Below are 18744 nucleotides of genomic sequence, written 5' to 3'. Positions count from 1 at the left end.
TTGTTCTTTGTCCCACACGTCAAATTATTTTGGTGTACTTGAAGATATAAAAAAATCACTAGAATTGTTAGAGATTTCCCTGCAAATGGTGACCACTGGGAAAAGAATTTTGTTTACAAGTGATCATCATGGATTCTAAATGGAAGATCAAGAAATTTTCCCGAAACAACGATTTAATGTTGTGGAAAATGAAGATGCAAGAAATCTTAACTCAAGAGAATTTTATTGAAGCATTAAAGGGTGAGGTATGATGTCTTCACACCTTAACCCAACCAGAGAAAATCGAGATGGTGTATAACGCCAAAGGTAATATTATCTTATGCCTTGGGGATAAAGTTTTAAGATAAGTCGCTAGGAAGAAGACCACGGATTCGAAGTGGAAAAACTTGAATCATTGAATGTAACCAAGTCTTTGACTCACTGGTTGTGTTTGAAACAATAACTTTAGGCTATCCAAATGATGGAGAATAAATCCATAGCGGATCAGTTGACAGAGTTTCACAAGATCATTGGTAATGTGAAGAGTATTGAGGAGATGATTGATGATGAAGACAAGATATTACTCTTGTTAAGCTCATTACCTAGATCCTTTTAGCACTTCAAGATGCACATATTTATATATAAGGAATATACTATTACTTTGGATGAAGTCCATACAATTGTGAGGTCCAAGAAACTTTCAAAGGTGAAATATTTGAATATTGACGATAATGATGAAGGTTTGAGTATCTCAAGAGGAGGAAGTGGGCATAGTCCAAATAAAAGAGGTTTGACAAGTCATGGTTAAAATTATTTATTTATCAAAACATCAGTCACTTTATGAGGTATAGTCCTGAGAGGAGGGGCGATGATTCTGTTCATATTGCAGCTGCCTTGGATGACGATAGTTATGAGAGTCACTGTTGATGTGCTAGTGGTATTGAGTTTTGAAACTGAAGATATTTCGGTCATGGACTCAAATTTCTGTTATCACATGTGTCCAAAAAAAAGAATATTTTGAGAGTTTGAAGTTAAAGGAAGATGGAGTAGTTTTTCTTGGCAACAATAAGACTTGCAAGTTTCATGCTATTTATACAATCATACTTAAAATGTTCGATAATCAGGAGTTTCATCTTCATAACATAAGGTATGTTTCAAAACTCAAGTGAAATTTGTCATCCATAAACATTTTTGATGATATAGGCTATTGTACTATAATTGAATATGTGGTATTGAATGCTTTGCATGGTGGAGTGATCATGGCTAAAGAATATAAAATATATGGGTTATATATTTTAAAAGGTTTCAATGATGTTGTTCATTCATCATTAACTAGTGAAGACTTTCATGACAGGAACAAACTATAAGATTTAAGGTTCAAGGCATGATAGGCGCCTGATGGTTATTTTAGAGCACTTTAAAGAGTTTTGCATAAGACAAGGGATAAAACACATTTGACTGCTGAATTTTCATTGAGTTTATGGGGTATGATTGTTGTCAAAGCAACTTACATGGTCGACGTTTGTCCATACATATGAATAAACTTTCAAATACTTATAAAAGTTAAGAGTAGAAAAATTGTAAACTACTCTATTTTGAAGGTCATCAAAGCTTTAGTTATTGCACAAATCAAGCTAATCTAATTTGATGGTAAAGTTATGGATTATGTCTTTGATGGCTATCTAAGAGGTGGAAAGTGTTTTGAGTTATGGTAATTTAAACTTGGAGCATCAAATTTCATTATTTGTCGATGTATTGCTTTTAGTAAGTCCCGTCAAAAGAGGAAGAGTAAAGACCAAGAGATGAAGGTTTTAAAAACTATGATGGAGAAGATTCAGTTAGAGATTGAGGTTCTTGTTATAGAAATTAGTAGAGTGAGAGAACGATTACGAAGACTTATTATTATCATTTGACTCATGATAAAATAAGGGAGAGAAATTGTATCATTTCATAGATATGATGATGTTGGCATTTGGTGTTATGCTTAAAATGTGGCTGAAATGTTGCAAAATTCAGAAATAGAAACCTTTAATACGTAATTATCAATACAAAATATATACAAAAACAAACCTAATTAACTAAATTGGATCCTTTAAATTATTTATCCAAACACTCCTTAATTAATGGATCACATAGTATAGAGCAACCAGGCCAGCTGTCCCCTTATCCAATTCTCAAACACTCCCACATCACTGGACTGGTCCTCCACCAACATTAGGACAAAACTACTAGTGCAATTAGGTTAGACTTTCAATTTTCAATCCAACGTTATTAGAATTTGTAATTTCATTTTTTTTAATAACAATGAACTTAATGACTACAAATTTGAATAGGAACAATATATATTGTCATTTTTGTTGTTAAGTGTAATAAAACATCTCATCAAAGTCTTTAACAAGCAAGTTGCAATTGATAAGTTAGATCATACAATTCTAGTTAAGAAGCTTTTCTTTCCCTTGAGACGTGCACGTCACAAGCCACAAAAACACACATTAGCTTATTTCTTCCTCACAAGTTGCATTTAGAAAAACACACATTAGCTTTTTTCTCCCTCACAAGTTGCATTTATAAAAAAAATGATATCTTCTAATATATATAATCGGCCTATATATCCTTGAAAACAAAAAGATCACTATGCAAGTGTCATGCACAGATAGGGTGATGTTGTCTATTGAAATTAATGCATAATTTTAAAATGTTATAATAAAAATATATGACATTTTATTTGAGCAAATTAAAATAGTCTAAATTTGTTACTAGTTATATAGATTGGTCTAATAAAATAACATATATAACAATGTAATATAGAAAAGATCACTATGTAATTTAAAGTTTGTTTTTTGTGATTCGCATTTGGAAGATAGAGACCATATCTTCTTCAAATGCGTTGTGATTAATTATGTTTGGAAGGAAATTGCTAAGTGGGTGGATTTTCCGGGTTGGAACATGGAGGATTGTATTCCTTTTTTTATGGAATGACATTCGATGGGCCGTAGAAAAGGTATTAAAAAAGGCAAATTGGGGGTGTTTTGGTTAGCCACTTCTTGGATTATTTGGTTGACAAGAAATGATTTTTGCTTTAGGAATGAGACTTGGAATGTTAATAATATGATTTGGAATATCAAGATCTTGATATGGAGATGGTCTTCTATAGGCGATATTGCTCATCCCAATTGTTGCTTTTACGATTTTGTCAAGGACCCGGTGTCTTTTATATCGTAACTATAATTGGTTTGTAATATTGACTTATGACGGTGTTAATCCGTTTTCTGTGTAACAAGGTTGGAGAACCCTTAGTTCTCCGGTTATTAAATTCTTGCTTACAAAAAAAAAACAATGTAATATAGAAAAGTCTAAAGTTAGTATACATACAGTTCTATTCAAGATTTTGAGACGTGGATCATTTGTTTTCTAAATGTTATGTGATTAAGTTGGTTTGGAATGAAATTGCTTCGTGGGTGGGATTTCCGGGTTGGATGGAGGAAGAATGTGCATCTTTTTTTGTGAATTGGCATTCTTTGAGCCGTAGTAAAAAGTTCAAAAGCGGCAAATTGGGGGTGCTTTGGTTAGCCACAGCTTGGATAATTTGGTTAACTAGGAATGCTTTTTGTTTTAGGGAGGAAGTGTGGAACATAAATAATATGGTTTGGAGCATCAAGTTTTTGGTTTGGAGGTGGTCTTCTTATGGCAATATTACACATTCCAATTGTTGTTTTTACGATTTTTACAAAGATCCTTTGTATTTCATGTCGTAATTGTAATTGGTTGTATTATTGTTCGTTGTAGGCTTTGTGCCGTGTATTTTGTACATGGGTTGGGGAACCCTTTGTTCTCCTTTTAATATATCTCTTGCTTTCAAAAAAAAAAAGATTTTGAGACGTAATAATATGAATAATATTGAAAATTTCACAACACTGTGGCTCAATTTAATTACTATGTTATTTCATTGTCTCAAATCTACTCAACATTCCTACCATTTCACATTTTGTATTTCCTAACGCGGTATCAAAACTATGTTTCTTCGCAAATATTGATTTTGATATATATTAAGTCCGAGTTATAAGTTCCATTATATATATATATATATATATATATATATATATATATATATATATATATATATATATATATATATATATATATATATATATATAAAAGGTTGAACAACATATAAATGAAATGATTCATATAGTTGATATTTTAAGATTTTGGTTCAAGATTTAGTGTTCAAACTCATTTGCGTGGTTGTTTATAATATAATGCAATGAACAACCTAGTGTTTACGGCTTCCTCAAAAGTCTCACCGTTTGTATTAGAGTCTTAGTTAGATTTGATGAGGACGAGAGTTAATTATAGTGTTTGATCAAGTATAGGATGTGAGAGACTCACAGTTAAGAGGAAGACTGTTCGATCCAAGTGTGACCGATTAAGTCTCACGTCAATTACAAGAGAAGTAAATTATGGATATATATTAGATATCTTACATTAGCCTAATACTCTTTATAATTTTAGGTGGAGATGAAATCTCTCTCCCATCTCGTGATCTTGGAGCATTGATTCATTGTAGCTCACAGACTTGTGAATAAATGGTATTAGAGATTTTGGTTTGAACCAAAGATAAGAGTTTTTAATATGTTATATGATTGCATCATGGTATGATCTTCCATATTATAAAAGAGAGGTGATAGTGAAAAAATGTTCTTTTGAAAAATTCCTGCTTAGAAAATACTTGATACTAGTATAACAATTGTGACACCACATCTCTTTTCTAAAAACTTCTATGATGTGTGGTTTTTAACATGGATACAATTGTAATTAAAAGTTTCATTGTAAATATTTTCGTGAGAGAAAGTTGACGGAATAATCAATTTTGTCTCTTAAAAATTTAAATGAAAGATGTATTGATTACAATCATGTTGAATATAATTCATATTGTTGAGATAATTATGGGTTATTAAGATAATTATGGATGGTTGAGAGTATAACTCGTATTATTGAGATAATTATGGGTTGTTGAGATATCTATAGGTTGTTGAGAGTATAACTCATATTATTGAGATAATTATGGGTAAAAATAATTATTTGCTGAGGAAATTAGGGATTAGGGTTTTAAATAAACTAAAATCTCGTATTATATATATGACTTGTAACAATGTAATCAATATAAAATTCACAAGACATAAATAAAGAAAATTATAGCTACTTTATAGTCGTAGGTATAGGCAATTTGACCGAACTATGTGAACATAACTTTTGTGTGTTTCTCTCTACTCTAATTTGTATTCGCATTACTATTCTAACAATTGGTATTAGATGACAATTAATCTTGAAGATGCGGAATTCGAAGTGACTTGGTTTATCAGAACTGGAAATTTTGGTTTATGACAACGGAGGGTTAAGGATCTATTGGCTCATCGAGGTTTATAGAAAGTATTTTGTGATGAGAAATCGAGGGACATCGCAATCATTGATTGGAACGAGATGAAGGAGAGGGTTGCAGGTTTGATAAGACTTGTGTTTTTGATGACCTGATGAATCATATCTTGGACCTCACAACTTTGAAGGATGTCTAGGATAAATTGGAAAATCGGTACACTTCTAAGACGTTCATGAACAAATTGTTCGCAAAGCATCTTCTCTATTGCCTGAAGATGTAGGAAAAAAAGAAATTTGTAGTCTCATGTCAAAGCTTTCAACAACATCCTCGCTGATTTGACACGGTTGGGTGTTAAGGTTGACGATGAGGATAAAGCCATATTTTTTGTGCTCTTTAGCAAGCTCTGATGATCACTTGGTGATCAGTCTCACATACGGGATGGAAACAATCATGCTCGAGTATATTTTTTTCAACTCTTTTGCAACACACACAAAGTCGCCAAAGTGTAGAGGAAGGTGGAGGGAGTTCAAGTGAAGGTTTGTTTGTGAAGGGAGGCCAATATCATACCTTAAGAGCAACATTGAGAGCCTTAAATTTTCCCCTTAACGAACATGTCATCCAACCCAACGTAACATTAGCTCCTAAGACTCTCGAATCACAATATCAAAATTGGAACCCAACCAAATATTGATAAACCGAAATAGATTGGGTCCCCAAAATGAGAGGTGCACTCGAGCATGACCGAATAGTGGTTAGAGGGATCCTTAGGAACAACCCATAAACTATCCTGACCTCACACCTCCTTCCAACTTACCAAAACCAAGACATGATCCAACCTACTTGGAGCCACACCGTTTAGATGAAGCCATGTGAACATCCTCCCAAATAATTAAATATCCACCAAGCCCAAAGCCTCAATAAACAAACCTAACTCAAGAGACTCCACCAACCCTTGGCCTTAGATCTTCCCCTAATCCCTTTCTCTCATGAGACCTAAGCAGATAGTTAAAGTCACCCAACAAACACTAAACGACACCACGAAGGCGCTCTCGAGTTGAACCAACTGCATCTATATCACTCTTTTATCGGACAAGACAAACATTGAGTAAAACTAAATCACAATCAAAGTCAAAAGTGAACCTCTCATTCCAGGAAAATCCTTGGATAATTAGGACCAAAGAACGAAAAAATGCCTTCCATTTCGCACTACACAGAATAGAAAGCAACTCGGCAATACTACTAACCTCCAAAGTAAAACTCCTATATAAAATGAATTACTCCAAAAAAGAAGGGCAAAATTCCACCGCAACCTCAGTTAACTTCACCTATGGATAGCTAAAAAATTATAAAAGACACTCACGTATAAGCTCTCTAATTTTACCATTTTAATTCGACCTCCTAAGTGTTTGACTCGATATTTCACACACAAGAAGGGGTGAGTTGTGTGGTTTGTAAAAAATGTGGTTTTGAAAAAATTTGGGAAATAAAATCAGAGTTTAAAAATATTTTTTTGAAAAACTTAGCAGCAGAAAAAATAAAAGGAAGAAAGTAAATTGCGGAAATTTAAAAGAGTTAAGAGAAGAAGAAGAACACAAAGATATTTATACATGTTCAGTAAAAAACGACTTAGTTCTGTCCCCAAGAATTGATATTGAGAGTTTCCAATAAACTTTGAAAGATCTTAGTAGAAAAGACTCACGAACCACTTTATACAAGGAAATGATGGTTGATCTTCAACCAAATAATACAAGATGATAGATGTGGGCGTTTGCGTATTTTCTTCTGACTAAACTAATGAGTGAAGTGGTCAATCTTCCTTTCCAATGGTGGATTGAACCGATTTGTCCTCTTTCTGCAAATGCAAATCTTGTAATGATTAGTCTTCAAGTTTCTAAACCTCTAAGCTTAAAACCTTGATTTTACACGGGATAACCAATAATCTGTGATATTTTAACACTTGGCTGATCTCCAACCTATGAAACTTGTAATATTGGGCTGAGTTTCAACCTATCTTGGTTTTAATACTGGACTGACTAAGAACCTAAGAGATTTTACCACGGGGTAATCTACAACATAAACTACGACTGGATCACACAATCCCAAACCAAAAATTTTTATGGGTTTAGCTTCAAACTCAAACTATTCTCTAAATGCATTCACCACAAAGGTGTATGCAAAAGATTTCCTTGGTGAATTTACAATTCTATTCTTTCTAGAATTACAAATATATCCTCACTCACAGAAGGACATTTCTCACAAAAGGACATTTCTCACAAAAGCACTTAGGCTAAAACATTAGTGAGAGAAATTTAAAGAAAAGCTTAGAGAGAGAGAGAGAGAGAGAGAGAGAGAAAGAGAGACTTGAAAGTATCAAAACACGATTCTGGATTAAATTAAATGAGAAAAAAGACCTTTATTTATAGGTTAGAGGTTGGCTAAAAAAAAGAATTTCCAATAAAAGATTTTTATGACATTCTACTCGATTAGCACATGATCATAATCGATTAGAAGTTTGAAGTATAATTGATTAAATGTTCATAAAAGGAAGGAAAATATATCTAGCCATTGTGCATCATTATGGCGCTATCCTAATCTTCTGTGACTTAATTTTAACTGATCTAATCGATTAAACAAAAGCTCTAATCAATTAGATAAGTCAAAATTTTGCCTCTTGCAATTTTGACAGTTCCTAATTCATTTGGCACCCAACTTCAAGATGTTAGTGTGTGCTTTTAGCCATGTGCTTTTAGCCATGCGCTTTTACGATAACGTCATTTTGCTTTACAAATGTTCAGTAAAAACATTTTGAAATCAATTTAGTGTGTGTGTTTTTAGCCATGCGCTTTTACTATACCGTCTTTTTGCTTTACAATTGCCCATTCATTACTTAATAAGGATTTTACCACATTACTTCAAGACTTTGCCAGATACTTCTCTTTTTGTTAACACATGCTTGAGTAGCTTGAGATGAGGCTTTTAGTTGCATTCCATTTGATTGTCATCATCGAATAGTCAAGTTCATCAAAACCTGATGATAAGATTTGCATCTTTATCTGCTTAACTGTTCATACTTGACTTATCATACATTAGTAGGGGTGGCAAAACGGACCCGGCCTGTTGGGCATGCCTGTTTTGTCCGCACTTTTGTGCGGTGTAGGTCAAGGTTTTAGGCCCTTGCCCTCTAGTGTGACCGCCCCGTCCCGTCCCATTTTTATGCGGGTTTTTGCGGGAACGGGCATTCACATAAAATTTGCATTTTTAGACTTAAAAAGTGCAGTGCCTGCGGGCTTAGCCCGTCCCGTCTTCACTTTTGTGGGTCGGGTCAAGGTTTTAGGCCCGTACCATCAACTATTACCGTCCCGCTTCATTTTCTTGCGGGTTTTTTCGGGGCGGACATGCCCATTTGCCATCCCTATTAGTTGTCATCATCAAAAATTTATATCCTTATTAAACGCATATCACCTGCAAAACAAGGTTCCACACTAACCCTTGATATTAAAAGACTCTATAATCATTGCAATATAACTAACTCCCTATTAGCCTTAACCAAATCATCACACACTTCCAATTCTACTAACCTTTTTACTTCAAACGAATCCTCTCCCTTAAAAAGAAAAACCAACAACCTTAGATCTCTCAGGAATTGAAATGGCATCTGAATGAACATGACTAGTTGGAGACAAAACCACCAGAACAAGAAAACCAAGAGATTGACTATAATCTAATATGCTAAAGGATAGATTAATCAACCAAATTTTATATATAAAAATCAATACTCATACTTAGATTGCTATCAAAATCTGTTTTTTTTCAGCCTTCATTATAAAAATATTATTATGACCAATTAATGTCCTTCCAACTAGCTCAATAATTGGCATATAATTTATAACTCAGGTCTTATTGGAAGAGGTGTTTTACTTTTTGTTTATTATCATGATTAACAAATGAGTTTGTATCCTCCCATTTATTTGATTCTCAGTTGCACTCTAGAAGAAAATTTTGTTTAATCAATTTGGAGTGGACACTAGATGATATTTTAATTTTAAGCTTCAAGATACATAAAATCATTCAATTGGGACTGTAGTGTTTAAACTTTCAAGTTGCAACATCTTTCACATTATAATAACATGTTATCTACATAATTCAACAACAACCAACTACACTGTATACTCCTCAGCAACAAAAAAAACTTTATACCCTTTGTAACAACTTTCCCACTTTCTTTTCCACTCAAAATCTAATTCTCTCTTCTCATTTATACACATTAATTTATGTCCATAATCACACTATGATTAATTCACAACCGGAAGCTTAATTGTTTTCTACATACAAGTTTATCAGTGGTGGAAACTTCAAAAGGAGTTTTAATTTGCTCAAATCTTTCTGATAGTGACAAGCTCTTTAAGCTTTTGACCTCTGATGAAACCCTTGCCACTGCTGTAAATATTGCCCTAACAGGCCTATGATCTGATAGTTTTGATTCACTCCTTGTGTACTCAAGTTGCTTCAAACCCTTTCCATACCATACTATTCTATCACACCTAAAATAAAAATTAACAAACAATTGTAAATGTTAATACTATTAACGATATCGATGACTCAGTATATTAGTTTCATGTCTGATGTCTGTGTCTGTGTTTTCTAGTATAGTATATATGAACAAATATAATAATGAATTTTATATTGTTAGTTTCTTACTTACCATGCTGGTGCTCTTCTCTTTTCTATCTTTTTTCCATGACAACAGCAACCATAATATATATCTGAATTTGGACAATATTTATAGGTAGGTGCAAATTTGATTGGTCCTTCATGCCACCCTCTTAAATTGTTGCCATTCATTAGCTCCATCATTAGCTTCATTCCAATTGGATACAATCAAATTAGAGATAAGTTTGTTTAAAGATTGTTTAAAAAAATAAAAGAATTGGTGATGACTTTTTCTACCCACTTGGTCATTTTCTAATAAGGAATCCCACTCCTTTTTCTCAACAAGTAAGCGTGTTGTTTCTTCTGGTAGAGAAATCCTATAATTTAAATCTCCAAGCAATATTACATGACTGCATAAATCAAGATGTGATTAATTATTTAGATAAAATAATACAGAATATATATTTAATTACAAGTTGAGAGAGCCATGTTTCATTAATCAATTATTATATGGTTAACTGTTACATTTAATATATTTCTATAACTGCATGCAATGCAATGCAAGTGCATAAATCTTTTTGGTAAATTTTTTGTTTATTCACCGACCCATTATATTATATACTAACAAACAAACAATTTGTTTAATTACAATTTTGTTGAAAAGATTAATTTATTACTATTTTGGATGTATTTTTTCTCTGGGGACCAAAGTTGGAGAATATTGATCATCAATGATGGTTATTTATTTATAAGAAAATATAAATAAATAATATTCTCCCCCAGTTTTCATGATTTAATTTGAAAGGAAATAATTATTAGTAATATTAAAAAAAAATGTGACTTACTCATGATCTAGAATATTTCTTGGCAAATCATGTAAAGGACCTCTAGGAAAAGTAGTCCTAGAAAAAATTTCAGCAACATTAGAATTTCTACACTTTTCATCTCCTTCTTTGCCACCAGAAGCTAGATGGCTACACACAAAGCAGAAACTTGTTTCATTTAATTGAAATCTCACTGTCACAGAACCCTGCAAAATAATTGGTGTATAATAAGATTTTTAGATAGCCAATGAAATGCATGATTTTAGACTATTGATGTTGACACTGATATATGAGCTTATGGTGCAAAAAATAATAATATTAATTTCAGTGGAGTTTCTTATATTATAGCCTTATAAATTTCTGCACTCTAAGAAAACACTTCATCTTTGAACAATTTTTTTCGAAACCATTCGAAAAAATTGTGATTATTACTATGAAATTTGGCTATAAGAAACTAGGGTTTGTGTTATAGTGATAGGCCTCACCTTGTTTCCTAAACATCCCATTATTCCACAACCTATGCATGAAACACTTGGATGTTGAATGAATGGACGAATATCTCCTTTTGTCCATACAGATATGAATATTCCAACCATTTGTTTGCTAATTATACATTGGAAATCATCATGTGGAGATTCACTTTGATCCTTATTCAAAGCTTTTCTGATTATGGAATTCCATTTATTGGAAATTTCAGTGTTTTCTGATCCTAAAACATTTGAAGCTTTTAGAGGCACTATTTCTTGAAACCTGTATTGTCAAAAACCAAAACAAAATGAGATGAAAAAAATGAAATGCAGGTGTTTGTAAAGAACTCAATGCTAGAAAACATGAATCAGTTGTAATATTACCCAAGTACATAGATGTCACAAAAGTTGTTGTTTGTCTCCAACAAATCATCAATATTTAGATCTTCTTCTGGTGCAATCCCACCTACGTTCCATGTACTAACAAATATCCTTAACATAAAAATAAACAAAAACAATATAAGAAACACAACATCCAAGTACTATAGAACTATTGAAATATATGTATAATCCTTAACATAAAAATATATGTATAATTCTTACTTGGATTTGTGTTTCTCCTTGTGATGATTAAGAACTGTTTCAGGAGTAAGATCAATGTCTGCATAATTCAACAAGGGTTCATCAAAACTAGGATTATCTGCTACAAAATTGGTGCTTCCTAGTCTCTTTTTGAGTATCTTATTAGCTACTAATGTAGGCCACATGTTATATAGAAATGGCATATATATAATGAATGTCTTTACAAGTTTTGGTGAGAGAGAGACTTTTCTCTTCAGCATGGTTTGCAACAGAAAGGATTATATATAAATGGAAGAGATCATTCTTGGGAAGAGGAGAGGAAGGCTTTTCATGTGACGTACAAGATGATGCACCATAATTATATTTCAATATAGGAACTTTGTCCTAGTGGAAGAGAGTTTAACCAATATTACAAAACATGGGTCTACACTTTTCTTGGTGATTTGAATTCTTCTGTTTGTTTAGTTGATAATTAAAGGATATCACATATTAATTACAATAGTTGAATATGGATGCAAGTGGGAAGCTAGCTAGTGTGGTCCATGACAAACTAGCTAAGCAAGTATGTAGGAAAGTGATATATATTTTTGGGTTAATTATAGAAAAAAGTGATGTATAATTGACATATGTGAGTATTATATGAAAAATAAGATGAAGAATATACTCTAGCACAGTTTTCTTAACACATTTTTGTTTATGTATGGCATTAACATAGACATAAACATCTGATTATTTATAAGTGGGGCAATCATTGTTTTACAAGTTGATTTTGTAGAAATTGTTAGGCCTAATTGCAATTCTTAATAAGATATTTGTGTCTGGTTTAAGATTTATTGGGTCACCTGCTATTAGGTTTTACTTATCGAACTATCCACTATTTTTTCTACGCTTCATCTGTCTAGTTCTAGGCGTGAGATAATGTGTTAAGTGGAGTGAATTCTCACTTTACAAATCAGTTTTGTAGTGATAAATTAAATACAACATCAATTTGAGTGAAAATGGCTAGAATTTTTTAAATAAGGTGTCAAAGTCAAGTCATGTGCAAAATAGAAGAATGTAGTTAGAAACTGTATTTGCTAAAAAATGATACAGATGCGTAGCAACCCTAAGTTGGTTGGGGTTGCTTGAGGCTTAAGTGTTTTTGTGGGGTGAGAGTAAGATCACAAGGGTGAGAAGCTCTATCTTGGGGTGTTTTCTGTATGAATATCAGATTGTGAGGAAGGACAATCTGATATTCATACAGAAGCTCTATCTGTGTGTCTGGATATAGGATTTTTCGGAAATAACTACCATCTCTCCTTGATCGTGAGACTTGTTGACTGCCTAATTCATTGGGAATCTTGAGCTTGACCACTTCCATATGTGGTTATGGAGTGCTCACACATCATCATCCACGTTTCTCATCACAACACACCATCTAATAAGTGGGGATCATGCCTACGCGAAACATTATGGGACAGGCACCTGATGAGGATTGGTCCCCGTATCACCCTATTACGAATCTTTACAAATATACCACTACACAATCCCTCAAGTCCAAGGACTTGTAAAAGGCGGAGTGATTAAGCTCCTTATCCATATAATTTAAGCCTTTCATTCCTTCCTATCGAGTCTCGCAATTGGGGCGAACCCCTTAGTTAGGGGTGAGTCCTTTTATTAAGGATGAGTCCCTCAGTTAGCTGCACCATGTGGGGGCTCTAGGCATACCTCCATGTGTCGCGTGAATGTTATGCTATCAATTAGTAAATTCTAGAGCTTCCAAACGGTAGTCAGTTTTGAAAACTTAATCTTTTAGTGGAAAGAAGCGTGTGTTCCATTTAATGTTGCTTTTGATGGCTTTCATATGGAAACTCAATCTTATCTTTTGTCCTTACGCGTGTTCCTAACGTGTGAAACATTTCCCACTACTTGCAATTATTTCTCTGCCGGGCAGGTGTATTATTTGTGCTCTCGGTTTTTCATTATAAAAGGGCCTTGTCTTGTTTTTTCAAAGAACCTTTCCCCTTCTTTCTTATTTTAGAAATTCTTATGTTCAACAACGGAGTCTTGTAGGAGCACTTATTTAACCCTTAAGCCAATAGAAGGGAAGAAAAAGTTACAGGGTGCATTAACCTCTTCCATTCTTATCAGGGACTAATGGCTAAGAAGAATGCCAAACGTGTCCATGTTAGAGATATTGTATCCCTATATTGTGACTCAAACATGATTGTGGGCTTCCGTCAGATTATGAAGTTCTCAAGCACAATGCAAGCAAATGATGTAATCTGATAGCCGTGTTCAGAAACAAAAAGAGCCAAAATGACTACTCTTGGTGGTTTATCTGCTCCTTATTTCTAAATGGCTACTCTTGCTAATATTGGCCCTCCTAAATCACGCCCAATGTCGGGGGAATTCTTAGGGTCTTTGAGATCATTTGTTACCACCTAGGCATCATCCTCTTCATTAGGGTATTCTTTTCCTTTTATAACTTAGAGGTCCTTGATAAGTGCCAAAATGTACTTATTTTGTGTATGTAAATAGTGGCACTTATCGATACTTTTGTTAATACCGTTTGAATAATTCTCCGTTTTGTGTATAAATACGTATACTTTGTGAATAGTTGAATTTTCATATAATTTTATACCATTTGATAGTTTTTCCTTTGTTTTTATAGGTATTCATGCTTATTGGAGTCTTGAGGAATAAAGTGTCAAAGGCACGACTTCGATTTCGCAGTTTTGGTGAAAGCCCGCTTAGCCACCATCAAGCGGACTTCCATAGGCTCAAAATAAGGATGGCCAAAATCATCATTTTGGTTTTCATTCATTCATTATCGGATAGAGCATTGAATAAGCTTTCCAACGCTTCGAACCGGGCGCAATTCGGAGTTACGGTTCTCAACTTATGGCGAAAACAAGATTTCACTTTTGCTGTCAGCCGCTAAGCGGGAGTACCTCCGCTGAGCGACCATGACAGATATCAGCTCGTTAAATAGGGGTAAAAATCACATTTTTAGGTTATGTTTTGGGGAAATTGTTCCCAAATCATCAAACCTTCATTCTTAGATCAAAATTAGCTTAGAAAACAACTTCTGAGGTTACATAAGGATGATCGGGGGTGGATTGAGCGTCGAACGGAGCTGACAAACCGGGAGATCTTCGGTTCATTTCTCTTCTTCTTTGTGTATTTCTCTTTGGTTGGGTTTGTTTGTATATTTACTTGAATCTTATGTATATTTACCGATTATAATGTTATGTTTAACTTGCTTTACGAATCTGTGTTGATGTTATCCTGGATTTTTGCTCTATGCTGGGGATTTGGGGTGCTTTAGAGATAAACTTCTTGAATCCTTATCTAGGATGATTATCTGTTAGTTTCTGAACTCTAGAGATATATTTAGAGCTAACATTCACCGTTTGTATCTGTTCTTAATGCTTTCGTGTTTGAGCGGCGCGCGAGAGATCGCCGACGCGAGAACACGGATGTTCTCGTGACTTCGCGTTAGAGATAACCTTAGTTGTGAGATTATCTCGTTTGTGCTCAAGAGATGGACGCTTATGTGAGAGATACGTGATGACATAGATGAGTGTCGTAGGTTGAGTATAACGGGTTGGTAAGTGTATGTTTGTGAAGAGTGAATATATTTACATTCCTGATAAGTTATTTCTCTTCTAAGAATGTGTTTATTCTTTTCCTGTCTATATCTTTGTTTACTTTTTGCTCATTCAATCCAAAGTTTGAAACCGTAGAAACTGTTGAATGGCATCTCTCCATCTCTGAGGACGATAAATCCCGGATCAATATTTCCAAATCTTTTTTGTTGCTTGCCCTATACTGTATTCAACAAAATGGCGCCGTTGCCGGGGATGGTTGTGATTGCGTTGCAATAATTTATATGGTTTTGAGCTTTGTATATAACGTATATATTGTATAGTTTCATATGTATATGCTTACTTGTACATGTTTACTTGTTTAAGTTCACCATATAAGTTTACTTGTATATGTTACATATAAGTATACTTTTATTGGTGAATGTTGGTGAAACATGTTGATCTCGGATGAGCTCTTTAATAACAAATCTTCACTTTTCAACTTGTGAATCCAACATTCACCAATTTTCTCTTTTTGTATGATAATAATTGTATTTGTTCCATACTTGTATATATGTGTTTGTTTGTGTATATAGGTGTAGACTTTCGTTTTTATGTTCGTATAATCGTTGTAAAGGTTCATTGATGGATCTTATGTACCTTGGTGCCCTTTTTGTAACATGCCTTTTTTAAAGGATTTTTAGAGTCGCCTCATTTTTCCACCCTTTTGAGGTTGTATAATTAAATGTATAATATTATTTTGGGTATCATTCCCTACTTATACAAGATTTTTCTTGCATATAATCTATTTCAAGTTTTCATGAGGACGAAGAAGACTATTATGGGAGGATCCCAAGTTTTTAATCTCCTCATGGGGCGGAAAGGGTTTCTCATAGGGATCCAATGTTTTATTGTTTTCAAAGGGAGGTGGGGATTCTTACATGGGGATCCTACCTATTTAATCGCCTCAAAGGGCGGAAAGGATTCCTCATAAGGATCTAGCGTTTCTTATCGCCTCAGAGGGTGTTAAGGTTTCCTCCATGAGGATCCATCATGTTTGATCGCCTCAAAGGGAGGAAAGGAATCCTCGTTGGAGTTTAACGTTCCTTATCACCTTTAAGGGGAGACATAATTCCTCCATGGGGATATAGCATGTTTGATTTCCTCAAAGGGCAACAAGGACTCCTCCATGAGGATCTTACATGTTTGATCACTTCAAAGGGCGACAATGATTCCTCATAGGGATCCAGTCTTTCTTATCTCCTTGGAGGGCAGCAAGGATTCCTCCATGAGGATCTAAAATGTTTGATCGTCTTAAATGGCAACAGGATTCCTCCATGAGGATCCGACATGTTTGACAGCCTCAAAGGGCAGTTAAAATTCCTCATAGAGACTAAACGCTTCTTATCGCCTCGGAGGGCGGAAAAAATTTCTTCATGAGGATCCAACATGTTTGATCGCTTCAAAGGTCTGAAAGGATTTCCCGTAAGGATTCAAAATTTCTTATCACCTCCGACGGAGGCAAGGATTCTAGCTTGTTTGATTGTTGATCCATTGTCCTACACAGGTAAAAAATAAGTTAATAAAATGCAGTATACAGAAGTGACACTCGAGTCATATTGCAATGTATTTTAATTAATTTAACCGATAGAAACAACAAAGAAGGGGTTGAAGGTTTCAGAAACTTGAATCGTAAATAGATAAACCATAAAAAACTATGATGAACGAGTTTGGGTGGAGATATACTCTCAACATGATTCCCACCAAAAATCAATTGGTTAGACGAGGGATTTTGACGGATATTAGAGACACTTGTTGTGTATTCTGCTTTAGGGAAGATGAATCCAAGTCGCATCTTTTTGGGTTTTGTGAGTTCACAATTAGATTTTGAAGAAAGGTCCTTGCTTGGATAGACATAAATCTGATTTTGTCCTTGGGTGAGTTTGTGGATTTTTTCTCCCATTGTCAGAAGGTGAAGAATAAGTCTCTTAGGTTATTGGTTGGCGTTATTAGTTGATGCATAACACCGTTCTTTTCAAAAGAGTCGTTCTCAATTTTGACGAGTGTATGTCGGCGATCATTCATAGGTCTTGGATTTGGATGGGTTTTAATTGTAAGTCCTATGAGCTTTATAAGGTCCATGCTTGGAACATTTTACCTCTCCTCTGTTTTAGGAAGTAGGGTTATTTTGGTATGTTGTATTGAGCAGAGTATCCCTTATACTCCTTTTTATCGAATAATTTCATATTAAAAGAAATATATACTAGTTTAGTTTCTGACTTATCATCGATTATTATAATGCCAATTTCCTAAGTGGTTTCAATTTCTATTCGATTACAACATCAATCAAACAAGTTCTACCGATACTATATGAATTACGTCCCTCTTTGCCGAATTAAGTATAAGGTTAAAGATAACATGAATTAACAAAAAATATAAGTTAAACACTATATATATTAAGGAACATACATCAATCGAATTTAATCCAATATATTCTATAAGTAAATTGAATAAAGCAAACAAGATTAATAGACAGAATTGAAAAGGAATTGAAATTGAATTGGAAATTATAATAATCTCAAAGTTTGGCGGAATCCAAAATCAGTAGATTAACCTTTGGTGGTTTAGCTCTCCATGGAATTCATAGTCGTCTATTCTAATTTCGTGTAAATTTTATACCTGGAAGTAGCACTATGTTTTTGCTTAAATAATACAATAAGATTTGGCTCTAAGAGCACTCGGCCCAAAAAAACATAAATTCAACCCAAAAACTCGGCACGAAAAATAATAATTTGACTCTTCTGCACCCTGCATTAGCTTTTGACTTCAACGTGAAACTCCGAAGCATATTAGCACACGTTAATTGGATACTCGTAGCTCAAGTTATGATCTGCATAATGAGAAAGTGTCAAATTACGGTTTATTCAGAAAATAAGTAACAAAAATAAAATAGAAGAAAAATTAAACTAAACTTAAAAAATATACTAAATGCAATTAAAATAACAAGAAAAACTATAAAACTGTTGTAGTAAAGCAAAAGAAGGTGCATCAAAATGCATTAATTAAACGCCTCAAAGGGCTGCGAGGATTCCTCATAGGAGTTCAGCGTTTCTAATTGCCCCGAAGGGCGGAAAGGATTCCTCCATGAGGATAAAACATGTTTGATCGCCTCAAAGGCAGCAAGGGATCCATAATTTCTTATCGCCTTAGAGGGTAACAAGGATTCTTCCAAGGGGATCCTGCATGTTTGACCACCTCAAAGGGCAACAAGGATTCCGCTTCTGGAGGCTTGGTTC

General features: G+C 34.0%; 1 protein-coding gene across 1 annotated transcript; it reads right to left on the bottom strand.

Moving 5' to 3' along the window:
* Window positions 1-8967: 8967 nt before the first annotated feature.
* LOC131602967 (type IV inositol polyphosphate 5-phosphatase 9-like) lies at window positions 8968-12404 on the bottom strand. The gene is made up of 7 exons (XM_058875194.1): window positions 11901-12404; window positions 11682-11789; window positions 11316-11580; window positions 10852-11036; window positions 10308-10416; window positions 10059-10213; window positions 8968-9897 (listed from the first exon to the last, which is right to left on the bottom strand). The coding sequence occupies exons 1-7, from the start codon at window positions 12137-12139 to the stop codon at window positions 9654-9656; spliced, it is 1305 nt and encodes a 434-aa protein (XP_058731177.1). The 5' UTR covers window positions 12140-12404; the 3' UTR covers window positions 8968-9653.
* Window positions 12405-18744: the final 6340 nt, after the last annotated feature.

The sequence above is a fragment of the Vicia villosa genome, linkage group LG5, assembly GCF_029867415.1.
Source record: "Vicia villosa cultivar HV-30 ecotype Madison, WI linkage group LG5, Vvil1.0, whole genome shotgun sequence".
NCBI lineage: Eukaryota > Viridiplantae > Streptophyta > Magnoliopsida > Fabales > Fabaceae > Vicia > Vicia villosa.
The sequence above is the reverse complement of the archived record's forward strand: the minus strand, read 5'-3'. Positions and strand labels throughout refer to the sequence as shown.